Source organism: Rattus rattus, chromosome 5, assembly GCF_011064425.1.
Source record: "Rattus rattus isolate New Zealand chromosome 5, Rrattus_CSIRO_v1, whole genome shotgun sequence".
NCBI lineage: Eukaryota > Metazoa > Chordata > Mammalia > Rodentia > Muridae > Rattus > Rattus rattus.
In genome coordinates, this window is record NC_046158.1 from 36745381 (window position 1) to 36766044 (window position 20664).

The following is a 20664-nucleotide window of genomic DNA, read 5'->3' on the forward strand; positions in this document are numbered from 1 at the left end:
CACATGTCTAGGGAGGAATTTTGGTCTCTTTTTATTTCCTGGATCATTGTTTTGGTCACCATATCCAATCTCAAGTTAATGACTCACAAAGTAAAACTCTAGACCAGATCTTCTTCCTGAACTCTGAACTCACAAAGCTCAAAATGGCTGCCCCAAACTCAGCATGTTCAAGCCTGGACACATAAGCTTCCCACCCCCAACCAGATAGCCCGTTCACTCTCATTTTCTTAGATCCCCAGTCTAAACAAGCCAAGTGCAGCAGGCAACTAGGCTTTTACTTTTCTGACTCTACTAGCAGATATCTTGAGTCTACCCTCAAATGGTGTCTAAGAGCTCAGGCCTTCCCACCACCTTGATCAAGGCAATCACCATGTCATCGGCTAATGAGTTTGAGAAAACACTAAACAGCATAGGTAGTCTTGAAGATTATGGTACTAGTGCAAAGAGAAAAATTAATATCTAATAACGTTGAAATCAAACACTTACTTGACTTTAATGATTTTTCTTCCTTCAATGTTATTTCTGAAGACACATATTATTCCCCCAATATAAAGATTTTCTGCCTTTCAGTCTCCATGTGCACCAAGAGTTGGCTTGTCCCACAGCCCCTAGACCCAAACCTGCTAGCAGAAAGCTGGTCTGCGAGGAGCACTCTCATTCCAAAGATCACAGGCTCACAGGGCCACAGGAGGAAAAAGCTCGAGTCAGAGACAGCAAGACCAACTAACATCAGAGATAACCAGATGGCAAGAATCATGCACAAGAACCTAAGCAAGAGAAACCAAGACTACCTGGTAATATCAGAACCCAGTTCTCTCACCACAGCAAATACTGGATATCCCAACACACCAGAAAAGCAAGATTTGGATTTAAAATCACATCTCTTAAGAAGGACATAAGTAACTCCCTTAAAGAAATATGGAAGAACACAGGTAAACAAGTAGAAGCCTTTGAAGAGGAAACACAAAAGTCCCTTAAAGATTTACAGGAAAACACAACCAAACAGGTGAAGGAATTGAATAAAACCATCCAGGATCTAAAAATGGAAAGAGAAACAAGAAAGAAATCACAAAGGGAGACAACCCTGGAGATAGAACACCTAGGAAAGAGATCAGGAGACATAAATGCAAGCATCACCAACAGAATACAAGAGATAGAAGAGAGAATCTCAGGAGCAGAAGATGCCATAGAAAACATTGACACAACAGTCAGTGAAAATGCGAAAAGCAAAAAGTACCTAACCCAAAACATCCAGGAAATCCAGGAAACAATGAGAAAACCAAAACTAAGAATAATAGGTATAGAAGAGAATGAAGATTCCCAAATTAAAAGGCCAGTAAATGTCTTCAACAAAATTGTAAAAGAGTATTTCCTAACCTAAAGAAAGAGATGCCCAAGAATATACAAGAAGCCCACAGAACTTCAAGTAGATTGGACCAGAAAATAAATTCTGCCTGTCACATAATAGTCAAAACAACAAATACACAAAACAAAGAAAGAATATTAAAAGCAGTAAGGGAAAAAGGTCAAGTAATGTATAAATGTAGAACTATCAGAATTACACCAGACTTCTCAACAGAGACTATAAAAGCCAGAAGATCCTGGGCAGATGTCATACAAACCCTAAGAGAACACAAATGCCAGCCCAGGCTACTATACCAAGCAAAACTCCAATTAACATAAATGGAGAAACCAAGATATTCCATGACAAAACCAAATTTACACAATATGTTTCTACAAATATAGCCCTACAAAGGCTAATAGATGGAAAACTCCAACACAAGAAAAGAAACTACACCCTAGAAAAAGCAAGAAAGTAATTTCCTTGCAACAAAACCAAAAGAAGAGATACACACAAACATAATTCCACCTCTAATAACAAAAATAACAGGAAACAACAATCACTATTCCTTAATATCTCTTAACATCAATGGACTCAATTTCCCAATAAAAACACATAGACTAACAGACTGGATATGGAAAGAGAACCCAGCATTTTGCTGCATACAGGAAACACACCTCAGAGATAAAGACAAACACTACCTCAGAGTAATGGTTGAAAAACAATTTCCAAGCAAATGGTCTAAAGAAACAAGATGGAGTAAGCATTCTAATATTGAATAAAATCAACTTTGAACCAAATGTTATCAAAACAATTAAGAAAGACACTTCATATTCACCAAAGAAAAAAATCCACCAAGATGAACTCTCAATCCTGACTATCTATGCTCCAACTGCAAGGGTACCCACACTCATAAAAGAAACTTTACTAAAGCTCAAAGCATACATTGCATCACACACAGTAATAGGAGGAGACTTCAACACACCACTCTCATCAATGGACAGATCATAGAAACAGAAACTAAACAGCAACACAGTGAAACTAATAGAAGTTACAAACCAAATGTATTTAACAAACATCTATAAAACATTTTATCTTAAAACAAAAGAATATACCTTTTTCTCAGTACCTCATGGTACCTTCTCAAAAACAACCATATAATTGGTCACAAAACAGGCCTCAATAGATACAAGAAGACTGAAATAATCCCATGCATTCCATCAGATCACCGTGGACTAAAGCTGGTCTAAACGAAAACAATAGAATTCCCACATACACTTGGAAGCTGAACAACACCCTACTCAATGACAACTTGGTCAAGGAAGAAATAAAGAAATTAAAGACTTTTTAGAATTTAATGAAAAAGAAGGCACAACATACCCAAACTTATGGGACACAATGAAAGCAGTGCTAAGAGGAAAACTCATACCTCCAAAATGAAACAGGAGAGAGCATATGTCAGCAGCTTGACAACACACCTAAAAGCTCTAGAACAAAAAGAAGCAAATACACCCAGGAGGAGTAGAAGGCAGGAAATAATCAAACTCAGAGCTGAAATCAACCAAGTAGAAACAAAAAGGACCATAGAAAGAATCAACAGAATCAAAAGTTGGTTCTTTGAGAAAATCAACAAGATAGATAAACCCTTGGCCAGACTAAGCAGAGGGCACAGAGAGAGTATCCAAATTAACAAAATCAGAAATGAAAAGAAAGACATAACAACAGAATCTGAGGAAATTCAAAAAATCACCAGGTCCTACTACAAAAGCATATATCAACAAAACTGGGAAGTCTGGAGGAAATGGACAATTTTCTAGACAGATATCATGTACCAAAGTTAAATGAGGATCAGATAAGCCATCTAAACAGTCCCATAACCCCTAAAGAAATAGAAGGTATCACTAAAAGTCTCCCAACCAAAACAAGCCCAAGACCAGATGGGTTTAGTGCAGAATTCTAAGACTTTAAAAGAAGACTGAATATCAATACTCTTCAAACTATTCCACAAAATAGAAACAGAAGGAGCACTGCACAATTCATTCCTTCAAGCCATGCTTATACCTAAACTACATAAAGACCTACAAAGAAAGAGAACTTCAGACCAATTTCCCTCATAAATATCGATGCAAAAATATTCAATACAATTCTCACAAACTGAATTCGAGAACACATAAAAACAATCATTCACCATGAACAAGTACACTTCATCCCAGGGATGCAGGGATGGTTCAATATACAGAAAGCCATCAACGTAACCCACTATATGAACAAACTCAAAGAAAAAAAACCACATGATCATTTCATTAGATGCTGAGAAATCATTTGACAAAATTCAACACCCCTTCATGTTAAAAGTTTTGGACAGATCAGGAATCCAAGGCCCATACCGAAACATAGTAAAAGCCATATACAGCAAACCAGTGGCTAACATTAAACTAAATGGAGAGAACTTGAAGCAATCCCACTAAAATCAGGGACTAGACAAGGTTGCCCACTCTCTCCCTACTTATTCAATATAGTTCTCGAAGTCCTAGCCAGAGCAATCAGTCAGCAAAAGAAGGTCAAAGGGATACAAATTGGAAAGGAAAAAGTCAAAATATCACTATTTGTAGATGATATGATAGTATACTTAAGTGACTCCAAAAATTCCACCAGAGAACTCCTACAGCTGATAAACAATTTCAGCATAGTGGCTGGATATAAAATTAGCTCAAACAAAATCAGTAGCCTTCCTCTACAAAAAGGATAAACAGGCTGAGAAAAAAATTAGGGAAATGACACCCTTCACAATATCCACAAATAATATAAAATATCTTGCTGTGACTCTAACCAAGCAAGTGAAAGGTGTAAATCATAAGAATTTCAAGTCTCTGAAGAAAGAAATCCAGGAAGATCTCAGAAGATGGAAAGATTCCCCCCATGCTCATGGATTGGCAGGATTAATATAGTAAAAATGGCCATTTTGCTGAAAGCAATCTACAGATTCAATGCACTTCCCATCAAAATCCCAACTTAATTCTTCATAGAATTAGAAAGAAGAATTTGTAAATTCATATGGAATAACAAAAAAACCAAGATAGCCAAAACTATCTTCAACAATAAAAGAACTTCTCGGGGAATCACCATCCCTGACCTCAAGCATATTACAGAGCAATAGTGATGAAAACTGTATGGTATTGGTACAGAGACAGACAGATAGACCAGTGGAATAGAATTGAAGACCCAGAAATGAACCCACATACTTATGGTGACTTGATCTTTGACAAAGGAACTAAAACTATCCAATGGAAAAAAGGCAGCATTTTCAACAAATGGTGCTGGTTCAACTGAAGGTCAGCATGTAAAAGAATGCAGATTGACCCATTCTTATCTCCATGTACACAGTTCAAGTCCAAGTGAATCAAGGACCTCCACATAAAACCAGATACGCTGAATCTAATAGAAGAGAAAGTGGGAATGAGCCTCGAATGCATAGGCACAGGGGAAAATTTCCTTAGCAGAACACCAATGGCTTATGCTCTAAGATCAAGAATTGACAAATGGGACCTCATAAAATTGCAAAGTTTCTGTAAGGCAAAGGGCACTGTTAATAGGACAAAACCACAACCAACAGATTGGGAAAAGGTCTTTACCAATCCTACATCTGATAGGGGGCTAATATCTAATATATACAAAGAACTCAAGAAGTTAAACTCCAGAGCATCAAATAATCCTATTAAAAATGGGATACAGAGCTAAACAAAAAATTCTCAACTGAGTAATATCAAATGGCTAGGAAACACCTAACAAAATGTTCAACATCCTTAGTCATCAGGAAAGTGGAAATCAAAACAACCTTTAGATACCACCTGACACCAGTCAGAATAGCTAAGATAACTCAGGTGACAACAGATGCTGGTAAGGATGTGGAGAGATAGGAACACTCCTCTATTGTTGGTGGAATTGCAAGCTGGTTCAATCACTCTGGAAATCAGTCTGGTGATTCCTCAGAAAACTGGACATAATACTACCTGAGGGCCCAGCTATAACACTCCTGGGCATACATCCAAAAGATGCTCCAACATATAATAAGGACACCTGATCCACTAGGTTCATGGCAGACTTATTTATAATAGTCATAAGCTGGAAAGAACCCAGATGCCCTTCAACAGAGGAATGGATATAGAAAATGTGATACATTTACACAATGGAGTACTACTCAGCTATTAAAAACAATGACTACATGAAATTAGGCAAATGGATGAAACTAGAAAATATCATCTTGAGTGAGGTAACCTAGTCACAAAGAACACACATGGTATGCCCTCACTGATAAATGAATATTAACCCAAAACCTTGAAATACCTAAGAAAAAATTCACAGATCGGGTTGGGGATTTAGCTCAGTGGTAGAGCGCTTGCCTAGGAAGCACAAGGCCCTGGGTTCGATCCCCAGCTCCGAAAAAAAAAAAATTCACAGATCGTATGAATCCCAATTAGAAGGAAAACCAAAATGTGGATGCTTCATTCCTTCTTAGAAGGGAGAAAAAAATACTCAAGGGACAAAGAGTGGAGCAGGGACTGAAGAAAAGGTCATCCAGAGAGTGCCCCACATGGGGATCCATCCCATATGCAGCCACCAAACCCAGTCACAATTGCTGATGCCAAGAAGTGCTTGCTGACAGGAGCCAGATTTGGGTGTGTCCTGAGAGGCTCTGCCAGAGCCTTACTGATACAGATGAGGATGGTTGCAGCTAACCATTGGAATGAACAATGGGGCCCCAATGGAAGTGTTAGAGAAAAATCTGAAGGTGCTGAAGGGATTTGCCAAACCATAGGAAGAACAACAATATCAACCAACAAGATCCCACCAGAGCTCCAGGGACTAAACCACCAACCAATATGTACACAAGGAGGGACCCATGACTCCAGCCACATATGTAGCAGAGGATGGCATTGTCCTGCATCAATAGGAGGAAAAGCCCTTGGTCCTGTGAAGGCTCATTTCCTCAATGTAGGGTAATGCCACAGCATTGAGTTTGGAGTGGGTGGGTGGGAGTGGGAGCATCTTCACAGAAGCAGGGGGAGGGGGAGGGAGTAAGGGAGACAGAGGGGAGGAGATAACATTTGAAATGTAAATACATAAAAGAGCCAAGAAAAAATAAAATTAAAAAATTTTCTGTGTGTGCACATGCATGGAGACCAGATATCCAGATGATGTTGGATATCTATCACCTTATATTTTGAGACAGTTTAACAACTGTCTCAGGGGCTGTATATCAGATATCCTGCATATCATATATTTATATTATGATTCATAACAGTAGCAAAATTACAGTTACGAAATGGAATGAAAATAATTTTATGCTTGGATTGCCACAATATTAGTAACTGTATTAAAGGGTCACAGTGTTAGGAAGGTTGAGAACTACTGGTTTAGATAGTTCAAGGTCACTTATATAAAAGATGAGGTCAAAAAACGTCTCTAAATACCCTACTTCTTGAGTGAGGATGGAGTTCAACGGTGTATTACTGACTGAGCATGCATGAGTCCTTGGGTTTAGCACACACACACACACACACACACACACACACACACACACACACTTAACACAAATAATAGCTAACTATTCACTATTACCTGTTGAACCTCATCCAAATATTCTGCTGATCTTTCCTTGCGTTACAGGACACGGACCCTTGTTGGGCACACATACATCTCAATGAACATGGGCTATGATGTTCTTATGCCCAATGTTTGCATGACCAGCTCTCTCAAGCCACTTCATGATTTCTCATCATGTCATTGTCCAACTGAAACCTAGCCCCAAGTTTGTTTGTTTGTTTTGCCAGAACTGCTGCCTTCTAAAAGCCTAGCATCTTCTCTGACTCTAACCTTTTCCTTTGTAGGACTTACCGGCTTCTGATTCTGTAGCACAGAATTGCCTTGTGAACCACACTTCTATGTGTTATCAAGTTGATCACAAACATAGTGATTTGAATAGGAATAGCCCTCATATGCTCATATATGAGTGTGTGGCTATTAGGGAGTGGTGCTATTTGACAGGGGTTAAGAGGTATAGCTTTGTTGGAATAGTTGTGACCTTGTTGGAAGAAGTGTGTCACTGGGGATAGGGTTTAAGGTTTCAGAAGCATAAGCCATTCCCGCTGGCTGTCTCTTTCCCTGCTGTCTGCTGATCTAGATGTAGAACTCTCAGCTACCTCTCTAGCACCATCCCTACCTGCATGCCGCCATGCTTCCTGCCTGAGAATGATGGACTAAACCCCTGAACTAGAAGCCATCCCCAATTAACTGCTTTTCTTTATAAGTGTTGCTGAGGTCATGGTGTCTCATCACAGCAATAGAAGACTAAGAAAACATGTACTGATACATGTAAGAAAATTTTGTCTGATTTATGCTTATAAACACTAAGAAAATATTTGCAGGAAAAGGGAATAGTTTTCTTATTCATCTCCACTTGCTGTTTTTTTTTTCCACTTTGTTTTCCACTTTGCTGTTTATTATTCAATTAATTTTCAAAGTATTTTTATATAATAGATATTTTAATATCTTTCATCTCACATGTCGCCAACATTTTTGCTTGTTGCTTAATATTTTTACCTTCGTTATATTTTTCCCTCTTGGAAAATTGCTTCTCTTCGTCAAGTGTGATGGGAAATCCCCACGATCTTACATGAAGTCTCCCTCCCCAGAGCCAATGAATGCTATTGAGTTCGGTACATTGCTTCAGACACTCAAAGACAGTCTGTGAGTGACTATTCCATAGCTCCCTCCTCCCTGCTACACACAGATGCACTGTACATTGCTCTCAGTTCTATGCTCACAGTAACGCCGGAATACTGTCCATTTTGTAAACGTGCATTTTTATCCTTTTCACTTATAAAATAACGTGTATGGACACAGTCTACAAGCCTATTCAGTGCTTTCACAGTTTTTGCTCAGCCTTTCATTGTTGAACAAATAACTAGTAAAATGTGTACACTATGTACATATATAGGTACATTTTGTGTGGTATATTCTTATAATATGGAAATTATTGTGATGAGGGGGTTTATTTTGTGACTGGATAGGTTCCAACAAACTTCTATGTAGAGATAAATTGTTACATAACAATTAAGTAAAGTTAAAAAACAAAGGATTAAGGAGGCTTGAGGGAGATTGTGACCCTAATGTAAAGCACGGAACTTGGGTAATAATTGTCTCAAATTAGGAAAATTTTTAGTAGCTTCATTTTAAAAGCTCAGGTCACATTGGCTTGAGATGACAATGTGGACAAATAGCCCTTGTAAAGTATGTACACCCTCTGCCAGGCATCGCAGCAGAGGCCTTTAACCCCCTTAACCCCTTTAATCTTTACTCAGAGGCAGCAGACTTGAACTCTGTGAGTTCAAGACCAACCTGCTCTACATAGGGAATTCCAGGGCAGCCAGAGCTACATAGTGAAACCCTGATTCAATATCAAAACTAAACTAACTAAATAATGTGTACACTCCCACACATGTGCACATACTGTGACCCTGAGAAGCATAAAGGAAATATAGTTATAGTAAATCGAGATCCTGATAAATTGGAAGTTCAGTTAGTATTGTAATTAAGTATGTCATTCACTCTGCTAATTAGAGAGTGTATTTAAATGCCTGTGTGCTCATAGCTGCAGATGACTACTGCAAACCACCTTTAAACTCCAGTTGTCTTTCCTCCTCCAAGAAACCACCTGTGAAAGCTCATCGGCCTTTACCTTCTTACTCACTGCAAGCACCTTCCTCTTTTCCTCAGTAAATCATATTTGCTTAGGGCAGATATCTATATCTCCTTCCCCTTAATACTGCCAGTTGTCTGAGAGGCAAGGTCATCTTCTAGACTAATCTAGAACCTCTTTCAAAGAAGCTTAACAGAGACCACTGTCTAGTAGGAATTTTCCAATAAATAGTCACCAAATAAAGCACATCATTTATATTAGAAGCATTGTGGGTAATATACAGACTCTTGTTATGATTTACGAACCTTCTCTCTGGTTTTCTATAACAGAGATCTACCTGCCTCTGCCTTCCAAGGGCTGAGACTAACAGGGTTTATCACCACACCAGGCCCAATAAAACTCTTACAAGCCTTGGTATCAAGGAAATATTTTGAAAGCAAGAAAAAGCAAAGTAAACATACAACATTCTTTCCAGTTGAGTATATGGTGGATGTCTGTAACTCTACCACCTGGAAGACTAAGGGAGAAGATCATAGGTCTGAGACCGAGGACCCACTGCAAGACACTGCCAAGCCAGCACATGGTGCAGAGTGAAACTCTGCCTCAAAAACCAACAGCCAGAGGATTATTGCTGCAAGAGAACTTACCAAGTGTATATAAGGCCCCAGGTTAGATCGCCAGAATCATAATAAGATAATAAAAGAAAGTAAGGGGGTTGGGATTTAGCTCAGTGGTAGAGCGCTTGCCTAGCAAGCGCAAGGCCCTGGGTTCGGTCCTCAGCTCCAAAAGAAAAAGAAAAAAAAAGTAAGTAAGGCCCATTGTTTTTATTCAACTACTTAGACCAAAACTGTATTGACCATATTGCAATCGCATGTAACTAGAAGACAGTAAATCAGAAGTCTAGTGGCCCTTAATGCAAATGCAATTGTAGTCCTTCAGGAGTCAAGGAGTTCTATTTGATCACCTGCGTATGTCTTCTAATTGCAGATCAAAATCTTCAAGTTCCTCTTGATATTTCTCTGTAAAGTTACTGAACTCGTTGAGGATTGATGATTTCAGATCAGGGTATGGGCAGTCCAGCGTTTCCAACTCCGTAGGTTGTCCGCTGAGCAGGTTAAACTTTTCCTCTGAAGACTGACCTAGTAACTAAAGAGATAGTTCTTTTATTTAGCAAAAGCCCAGAGTAGGTGACCGAGTGAAGTCAGGATTTGCATCGCACTTACCTCCACACTCCAGTCCGAAAGTTCCTCTTCTAAGTGCCATTGCTCCTGATGAAGTCTTTCAAAGGCAGCCTTGGATTGCTTCTTGACAAAGTCAACCTAGAGGATGTAGCATGTGGACAGGAAGTGTGTAAATCACTGCAATTCACCCAAGATTATTTCTATTGAAAGACACAGTCTCAGAAGTAAGTAGGGGGTGAAAAATTGGAGGAGGGGAAAATCCTTTTGAAGATCTGTGAAGAAAAGAGCAGCCAGATGGCTAAGGCTTACACACAAGCAAGCCTCAGTGAGGAGTCCAGACCGTTTACCAAAACAGGGCTTGCACGATGTAATGGTCCCAGCAAGCCCTGTTCTAGGTTTGGAATTGATGGTAAGATTTCAATCATGCCTTTGCTCTCAAGCATCCGTGCTACTAGTCTACAGCTAGACGTAGCTAAAGCTTTTGAGTATCCATGATAGTATAGCATTATAGAATAACTGATAGGTGCAGAGATGAAAGTTCAGATCCCACACCCAGCATAACAAACTAGCAAGGACACACGGAGGCATGCAGCGGAGGAAAGAGGTGTGAGCCCAAGGTGGCCAGTTAGGAATAACTGAGACTTCTCTGGTCACCAAGGAACCAAAGGAAGAATGGAGACATCAGCCTGACAGAGAAAAGAGCTGGCCTAAGAGCTTTGAGTAGGTTTAGCATGTGAAAGACCAAGCTCATAATCGTACAAGAGATGCGATTGAAGAAGGACTAAGTGGGGGGGGGTGTCGTAGGTGGGTTTACTAGACTAAGAAGAGACTGTGGGGAAATTCAGTAGTCAGACAACTTGATCCCCATGTCCTGGGCCAAGATCTGAAAATGCACTTGGAGGAAGGGCAAGGCTGAAGGCAGGAGGGTGAGTTAAAATGAGGTTGCCTGAACGTATTCAAGCACATGTTGATATTGAGGAGCCCTCTACTTAACCTCATAGGGCAGATGTTTCCTTCAACTGTTCTATTTCAGACAAAAATGAAATACCGCATTATATTTTACTTTGTTTTACACACATCGGTTGGTTTTGTCTGCCTGCATGTCTATGTGAGGGCATCAGATCTTAAAGTTACAGAAGGTTGTGAACTGCTATGTGGGTGCTGGGAATTGAGCATGGATCCTCGGCAAGAGCAGCCAGTGCGCCTAACTGCCGAGCCATCTCTCCAGCCCAACGTTATGTTTTTAAGAGACAACGTACTGACCTCTTTCAGAATCGTTGTTGACTCTGGCCCCTTATGGCAAGATGCACTCTGCAATGTGTGGCGCTGTTTCTTCAGGCCCGTTCTTAGCTGATGAAGAGGGTCAATGACAGCTGTAAGGTACGCACACCATTGTTCTGACAGCTCTTTCTCTGTGTGAAGTGAAATCGAATCAAGGAAACATTATTATTTTAGATAAAGAACAGATTGCTAATTTATACTTTTTAATATTTGTTTAGAAAAAAACCCAGACAGTTGTTACCACAAGAACATGAAGGGACAAATAAAATTCCCCTATATATGGAGGATCAAAAAAAAAAAAAAAACTCACCAAAATTCATAAGCTCACAAAAACATTCATCTCCAATGCTCTCCTCATTGAGACGAGATCTTATTTCAGACTCCAATTTACATCTGAAACAGACATGATCTCAATCAATTTCTGTATAGTCATAATCATACACAGAGCCTTAAAGAGTGGAGTAGAAACGGGCCATCAGATTCGGTTTCATGCATCCGCTCGTTGATCTGAGCCATGTACTGCGTTCCTAGCGTGGGCAGAAGCAATGGGATGAGCGTGGCAGCGCCCCCTGCAGTTCTTGGCAGCATGCCACACTGAGCACCCAGGGGCACCAGGAAGCCACTCTGCATGCTAAGTATTCAGCACAGAAAGACTCCCAAGGCATCGGGTTGCAGATGAGCGAGTAGCAGCAATGGCCGCTGTAGAAGAGGAGACAGGCCAGCCTGGACCTGCAAGGAGGCCCTAACGTTCAGAGGTGATGAGAGTCTGAGTCAGGCAAATGAGAACAGATGAACTTTTTCTTTTTAGTCTGACAGGGATCACTAAATCTTTAGACTCTTTTACTACATTGTTAAAGATACAGTCATCTTTAGAGTAAAACCATAATAACCTCTAGGTGGACATTCAACACAGTTCTGTTTTTGCGCCCCTTGCTTATGTAACTAAATCAGAGACTTGTTGCTGATGTGTACTTTAATTTTGAAATGACATGAGAAAATGGAAGCTGTTATAATGCGTTGATACGATTGTTATTTTTCACTTCACAGACAGGATTCTATTCTTTGACTGCATGTATTTTATGTAGTTGAAATAGCAGCATCTTTAACAGTTTGTGTTGTAGTTTGGGTTGCTTCGCCTATCCCTTATATTTTACACTCTTTCCAAATAATTTTCAAATTAATGCTTTAATGTTTACTGGAGGATGCTCACAGGTGTGGTACCATCACATTTCTAGCAAATTTGTATGTGTGAATAAAGGTGAAAGGCTATTGTAAATAACGCTTCTCTCTCTCCCAGCAGGTAGCTTTTATCAGAATGGGAGAAGGTATCCACATGCATGTGCATGTGTGTATATATATGTTCATGGGTTTGGGTGTGTGTACAAAGAGGCCAGAGGTCAGCCTTCAGTCTTCCCGTTTTGAGGCCTATCTCACTGGGATGCAGATCACCCATAGGCTAGACTGGGTGACCCGTGAGCCTGGGGATCCATCCGTGCTCACTTCTGCAGCGCTTGGATCACAAGTGCCTGCCGTGGGCATCTTTTCTTTAACCTTGTTTCTAGGGACCAAGCTCAGCCTCTTGGTCTTGTTTAGCTAAGCGCTCGACCAGGGCAGCCATTCCCTAAGCCTTTGTCTCTAAGAACACACCTGCCACTGTTACATGCATGGTGGGTACTTTTTTGTTTGTTTTTCAAGACAGGGCCTCTTTTGCTGCCCTGGCTGTCCTGGAACTCACTCTGTAGACGGGAATGGCCTCAAACTCAGAGATCTGCTTGCCTCTGCCTCCCGAGTGCTGGGATCAAAGGTGCGCACCACCACATACACATACCCCCATGGCATTCTTTTTCTCTTTTCCTTTTTAGGGGCTGCAGTAGGGTGGGTGCATTTTCCTGAAGACAACCCAGAATGCACTTTAGAACAGAGTTGTTTGCACACAAATGTAGCGCTGGAGCAAACAGTTCGGCTCCTTCTAAAGGGAAGCTGTGTGCTCCTTTAGTGATCTGAGGGGACCAATTCCCCACGCAGAACTTTGAGCGCTCAGGCAAGGGTGATAGCTGCACTAGACTCGGACGCACCCTTCCCTAGGCTAACCCTCTGCAAACCATTGCCTCGCCAGACAGTGATACGTCGTAACGTCGACAGATAACTGCACCGAAGCTCACTTTGTGTCATGAGGAAAGTGACAGCAAAGGCTCCTGGGAACATGTAATCGAGTCCACAGGCCATATGATTTGAGTAAGCTAGATTTCAGATTAAAATATTTTACTTTAAATATTAGACAAATTCGATGTTTGGAAATCTCACCTAGTTCTCTAAGTACAGATTTCAAGGTCCTAACTGGGGCCTCATGTGTGTGGACGTACAGGTACACACGTAGAGGCCACGGGTTGATATTGAGCATCATTTTTGACCCCTCTCCACCTTATATTTTTAAATATTTATTTGTTCGTGTGTCCTGCTTACACATATGTATGTACACTCTGCTTACACGTTCATAGGTACACCATGTATGTCTTGAATATAATAACGGCAAGTGTTCCTAACAGCTGCAGCCTTCTACCTTAGCTTTTGAGATAGGGTTCTCACGTGACTCGGAACTTGCCAACTCAGCTAGACTTACTGGCCAGCAAGGCCCAAGGATCATCCTGTCCCCACCTCATTAGGATTCTGTGGGCCAATGTGCCAGGCACTTTGTCACATAGTAGGGATGGAACTTAGGTCTTTGTGCCTCCCTCCCAAGCTCTTTACCAACTGAACCATCTCCTGGCCCAGATCCCTTGGTTTGGACTAGCGAGGGTGGAGAACCAGATATTCTTTGATGGGAATGAAATGTTTCAGGAAAAAGAAAAGTCAGCCAGCTCCAAGATAATGGAACACGGGAAGCAAATCCCAGTGTTTCAATCCCAGCTTCCCTCACAGAATCTTGTTTACCCTTTGCAGACACTTTAGCCCTCTCAGTTCTGTCAGAAGTCCCAACAGCAGCCCCAGGAGAGCCATCAGACCTACATGGTAGTCTGGATTGAGGTTAAGCACCAGAACCACTACTGTGTTATCCGGTACCCACCCAGTTACCAAGGAGAGGTTAAATACCCTGTACCCTTTATCTTCTGCAGGACTGGGGCCCTTAAATAAGAATCTTTTCCTTATTAAGGGAGTACAGATTGTTTGTTGTGTGTGTGCGTGTGTGTGTGTGTGTGTGTGTGTGTGTGTGTGTGTGTGCAGTGTTTAATCCTTATAAGGATTAAACATGCCTGTGTTCATTTTTAATTTTTTGAGACAGGATCTTACTTTGTAGTTCACATTAACCTGGAGCTTGCTATTCAGTCCCTTGAAACTGTAGTGATCCTCCTGCCTCAGCATCCGAGTACTGAGTTTACAGGCATGTGCCATCCTGCCAGGCAGATTTTCTAAGATAGATAAATACATCACTTAAACTACTAACTTATTTAAGGTCCCCACATTGCCAGCATCTAGCCATTTCTCTAATGGGTACCTATTGCTGTTACTTTTGATTTCATTGAATATTAAAATTAAGTTATATTATAGAATGACACAGAAAATGATCTTGGCAGTCTCTCTCTCTCTCTCTCTCTCTCTCTCTCTCTCTCTGTGTGTGTGTGTGTGTGTGTGTGTGTGTGTGTACGCAGCATTTAATCCTTATAAGTTTGCAGACATTGGGGGTCATCCTCACTGGCGAGGTCCTTGCCTTCAGTCTCCCTGTGTCCTCCTAGCTCAGCCGACAGAATAAGTTTCCTTAATGCTGTGTGTGTGACTCATCTGTCTGGCTAAAGATCAACTCACTCCACACACTGGGGAAGATGTGGACTGTTTAAGATTCATAAAATGAAAGGGGAGGAGGCAACCTTGCCAGCATCTTCCTTCATTGTGCTAATATCAGTGACCACGAGATTAACTAGGGTTTTCCTTTGTCTTCTATTTCAGGCTATGCACATTTTCAAAGAGCTTTGTTTCAGTGGCCTTGAATATTTTTTCTCCTAAGAGGTGACATGGGAAGGCTTTGGGGTACAGTTCAAGTTGGTTTTTATAGCTGCAGAACTTATTGCATTTTTTATTTTTCTGATTTTAACATAATCTAAAAGCCTCATCAGTCATGAGCCTTGCGCCTCTCGTGTAGGGATCACTGGGCAGCATGCAAGTCCAAAGCAAAGGCAATGGAACTTAGAAACCTGACTTAGGCTAAGATCGAAACAGTGCTCTACCTTCTGAGAATGAGTCCCTGTAATAAACTTTTTAAAGCATAGTTTATAAATGCTACATTGTCAGAGAAATGGCCAAGCCTCACATGGGGATAAAGACATCTGCTTTCTCTTCAGGCCTTTACTTCAAATTATTATTTTCTCTTAATTCATCTTTGATTGCTACAAACAGGAAGAGGATCCAAATCCAAACTGAGTGAGTCATGGTAGTCATGGTGCAACGTTGACCCAACCCCAAGAAGCCTGGGGTCTTCGGTTCCCTTGTCTTGAGAGCATATATTAAGCTTCTTCTGTGTACCCACTATGAAGAGGTGACTGTGACGCTTGTCCCTGGGGAGCCTCTGCTTCACATGGAGAAGAGCATGTAGCCAATGTCAGCGTGTGACACATACTTGTACACAGCCACGCCCTGGGATGGGAGTATGAAAGAGGGCAGGAGTGACAGATAGAGGAGACAGTCCCTTACTCGGTCAAGAAGCAAAAGTATATCCAAAGTAAGCTAAGAAAATGTGACTCACATTCAAGTAACTCTAGATTTTGATTATGTGGTTTAATTAAGATCAGGCATTACAGATGTGAACTGATCATGGGTGTGAAACCCCCAGGGGGGCTCTCAGGACGTAGGGGTTGGGAGGCCCAGTCTCACCTGATCCCCTTCAGCCTCTCCTGTTCCTGCCACCACACCTGCTTGTGTTGCTTGATCAGCATCTGCTCTTTAGCTGCCCTTGACGTCTCCATGGCTTTTCTGATCTACATTTAGAGGAGAACCGAAAGAGAGGCTGTGTTCAAGCTTTGATCCAGGGAGGGTTGGGGGTGAGGGGTAAATGGTGAATATGGTCCAAACTCATGCATGAACTCTCACAGAATTACTGAAAATACCACATCTTTTGAAATGTATTTCCACCAAAGAAAGGTTTCCTGTTTGTGCAGTCATCACCGGCACTTCTCCTAACATATGATCCACCTAATGTAAGTACAGAATTAAATATCAAGGGAGGAGAGCTATGCATGGAGGTATATGCCAATAATCCTGGCATTCAGGACATGGAAGCAGGAGAATCATGAATTCAAGGCCAGCCTTGGCTAAGCCAAGACATTGGGACATCCTCAAAAAAAAAAAAAAAAAAAAGTAGCAACTAGAAGAAAGACAAAAATGGCCTGGGATACTGGCCAATTTGAAAACCCTGTTTAAGATGTACTAGAAGAAAAATGTGAGGTTGCTGCAGTTGTTCATTTGTTTTACTGTTTTTTGTTCTTGTCATTTACTTTTTTGCTTGCGTTTTAAACCTATTTTTTATTGTTACTTTATGTGTACAGGTGTTTTGCCTTCATTAGTGTCTGTGGCACAGAAGAGAATGTCAGATGCCCTAGAACCGGAGTTATAGATGGTTGTTAGCCACCATGTGAATCCCAGAAAGCAAACCTGGGTCCCCTGGAATAGCAGCAAGTAATGTCTGCTGAGCCATCTCTCTGGCAGTACCACTCTATTTTTTATGCACTAAGTAATCCCCCACTTCATTCTCAAGGAAGGCTTTCAAGAGTTTCCATACAGTTGTCCCCATTTTGGACCCATGTTCCCTACAAGGTGTTCAGGTGCCATTGTTCCTGTTTTACACACAAGAATGCCAAAGGCCACAAAAATTTGGCCCCACGATTCGGTGAAGATCAGAAAGCTTGTAAACAAGCTACAGTGTTGGGTTGGACTTAGTCTGAACTCTCATCATAAGATGGGAAAGGTTCATTAAGTCTGGTGTTAGAGGACCTGGCTTTAGTCCAAGCTTCAGTACTGAAGAACAGGGCCTGGAACACACAACTGCATTCCACCTCATAGCTTTCAGAGCCAGGCAAATAGCTATCACGAGGTACAAAGAAATACTGAGAAATTTTGGAAGATAGAAACTTAATTTTGCAGCCAAATGTGGTGTTCACTGGTTTCCGTGGCCCTTTAACTTGAAGCCCATGAGTACTGTGGGGAGCTTCAGTCTGTTTCTATCTCCCTGATCTGTGTTCAGACCAAAAGCAGACTCTTTCTCGGATGCCCCGTTCACCTGGCTTCTAGCTGGTTCAGACAAAGGAAGATGCCATCTTTGGGAGTTTGAGGGAAGGAGACAAGGCATGCATCAGCATCAGCATCTCCCACCCCTCTCCTTTCAGAAGGGTCTCAGGTTCTTCAGTGCTCCCATTTCTCCAAGGATGTGGTTCCAAATAGCTCTGAGGTTTTCTCCCACAGAGTGTGGTAGCACCGCACTCCTTTGTCCCATCCCTCCGACTTGAGGGTGGCGATGACATCAGCAGCTGTCCACCTCTATACTGCCCCACAGACCTCTGATTCTTCCTTCTACCATCTGCACAGCTATCTTCTAGCACTGAATGGTGCTTGACTTCAAACCCCAAGGCAGTGTCTGATTCTGGGTTAGACTTCGCCTATAGCCATGTGTACTCCAAACTTAGTATTTCCCATTAACACTGTTAAATATTTGTGAACATACAAATCAGGGCTGGAGAGATGGCTCAGTGGTTAAGAGCACTGGCTGTTCTTGCAGAGGACCCAGGTTTGATTCCCAGCACCCACACGGTGCCTCACAACTCCAGCTCCAGGAGATCTGAAAACTTCTTTGGGCCTCTGTAGGCACTCTGGTCTCATGCCACACAGGCACACACATACATGCAACTACAAAATTATACAAGTAAATCTTTGAAAAAAGAATTTGGGAGTCAGAAACTGGACAAAAATGTACATATTTCATAATTTCTCTGCTATGAACCACTCTGCTATAAAGTACTTTATAGCAGTGAAATATCAATAATGAACTTGGGAAGACGAGTTCCAAAAAGGGATCTCATAATGCATGCTATTTCAAGCCACTGCTCACTGATTACTTTAACCTTGAGTTTCTCTTTGTGCTCTTCTGGTTTCTGATGTGAAATTAGGGACATGAGCAAACGAATTAATCTGAAGAATGACTTCGCAAAGACAAAATCAAACCTTTTCCACAGGAGTTCCTGAGGATGTTATAATTATGAGCTTTAAGAAATATTAGGTAGGAGACATTGGTAAAAACATGCAGTTTCTACCTATTGAAAAATGAAAGGATGGGGTATGTCTATAGTCTGGCACCTTAGCCCTTGAGTTAAGAATGCCTAAGATCAATTTCAAATTTCTACCATCTACAGTCTCTAAAGTTTCTTGCAACAGACACAACTTTAAAATTAGATTCCTTTGACATATTTGGTCCATGTTGTACAAAAAATTAAAACACATTGGTGGAAGATGTGAGCATATTTTTTATAGCTTAAGGGAAAAAATAATCAATGTTGTTGCCTTTGGGCCCAGAAAAGGGCCAATTAAATAGAATCTAACAGTAAAGAATCAAGCTACTATTTTTCATTAAACACTCCCAACACTTTGTGTAACATCTTAATTGTTTTGTTTTGCTTTTGGAAATTCAGCCATGGACTTATCTTATCCTCGGGCCACAAATGAAAAAAAAAAAAAAAAAAAGCTTTTAAACGAACTCAAAGACTTAAAGTTATATCTTTAGCAGAGACTTCTAGGTGATTCCAATTCATTTTCCTGGGTGACAAGCCAGAATCATCTTTAAGGTGGATGATAATGTATGCAGAATGCTGATGGTTTAAAATACTTTGAGGAAAGAATGTCAGAAATGATAAATCCCTTTAAAGATCAGAAACAAAAGTCCACTTATGACTATCTAAGATAAGGAGCCCCGATCAAGCCTTCTGAAATACTACAAAAGACCTGCGGGTCAGAGAATCCACGTTCAGAAACAGAACATCCATAAGCAGGGTTCGGCTGGATCTTTAATGCGTGTGCTCGCACATTTGTCAGAATTCACAGGGATGTGCTGTGAGCGCTATCAATAAAGAGCTGTCAGCATAACAAAGGAACGCTACCCTGAGATGCTATTCTTCAGCTTCCAGACTATCGGTGACAAACAAAGCATTCTACAAGGCGCTGGTGAAGCATGCTCACTCCCAAATTCTAATGCGGATAGAATATGATGCAAGCCCCACAGAAGGTGATACGGCCACACATTAGATGTTTTCATTGATTAGCAACATCATTTATAGAAATATATCTGAAAACCATCTTGGCAAAGGTGTACAAAATCATTCACTGCAGTGCCATTTACAATAGAAAAAGGCTGGAGAACAAAAATTCCATCAGCAAGTGTTCTTCCCAAAGTAAATTGAACCCAAATCTGATCAGTTCTCTAGATATAACTACCAATTTGCAGAGACTACGAAGAGAGAAACAGGTTTCATGACACAATATGATGCCATCGGCATAATTCAAACTGCGAGGAACTGTAAAGACCAATGACGTGACTTCTTCGAGACACAAATTATAAACCTCCAAGAGGATGGAGGGAGAGACCTAACAAAAGTGAATTGCAACCTCTGGGTTGTGTTCAGATGCCTCTTTTGAATAAATTTTGAGAAAAATCTTCTGATGCAATCAAGGAAACTTAATAATACTAACCAGATAATGCAAATTACTGAGAGGTTGACATTTTCATTAGCAGTGATGGAAAGGCAGGGCTTGTTTTAGAGTAACACACTAAATGTTTATGAATGAAATATAGTATGATATCATCACTGGCATAATTTTGCTTCGGGACAGTTTAGCACCGGGGAGTCTGTGGCCACTCTGGCACGAACAAGACTTGGTCAAAGCTGATCCTTTCTGATGCTGGATGATATCACACAGTGACTCAGCATACCATTCAAAACAGTTACACGTGTGTGTGTGTGTGTGTGTGTGTGTGTGTGTGTGTAACTTTCCCTGAGGTTCTAAGGATTCAATGGAAGGATGCTTGAATTGAGCGAGAAACTATATCCATCCTAAGCAAAGAAATTCAAATAATTATGAAGATTGTTTGTAAACGTAATAAATTGTGAATGGCCTCAGTTTCCAGGCCA

At 41.0% G+C, this 20664-nt stretch overlaps 1 protein-coding gene across 1 annotated transcript in view; it reads right to left on the reverse strand.

Annotated features, from left to right (window-relative positions):
- The window catches only part of Ccdc148 (coiled-coil domain containing 148), a 183808-nt gene that overhangs the window by 158258 nt on the left and 4886 nt on the right, over positions 1 to 20664 (reverse strand). Inside the window, exons 3-7 of the mRNA XM_032903324.1 lie at positions 16367 to 16470; positions 11814 to 11896; positions 11486 to 11634; positions 10265 to 10360; positions 10006 to 10187 (exon numbers count right to left, since the gene is read on the reverse strand). Of these exons, the coding sequence (XP_032759215.1) occupies positions 10006 to 10187; positions 10265 to 10360; positions 11486 to 11634; positions 11814 to 11896; positions 16367 to 16470 (614 nt within the window). The remainder of the gene's footprint in view (positions 1 to 10005; positions 10188 to 10264; positions 10361 to 11485; positions 11635 to 11813; positions 11897 to 16366; positions 16471 to 20664) is intronic.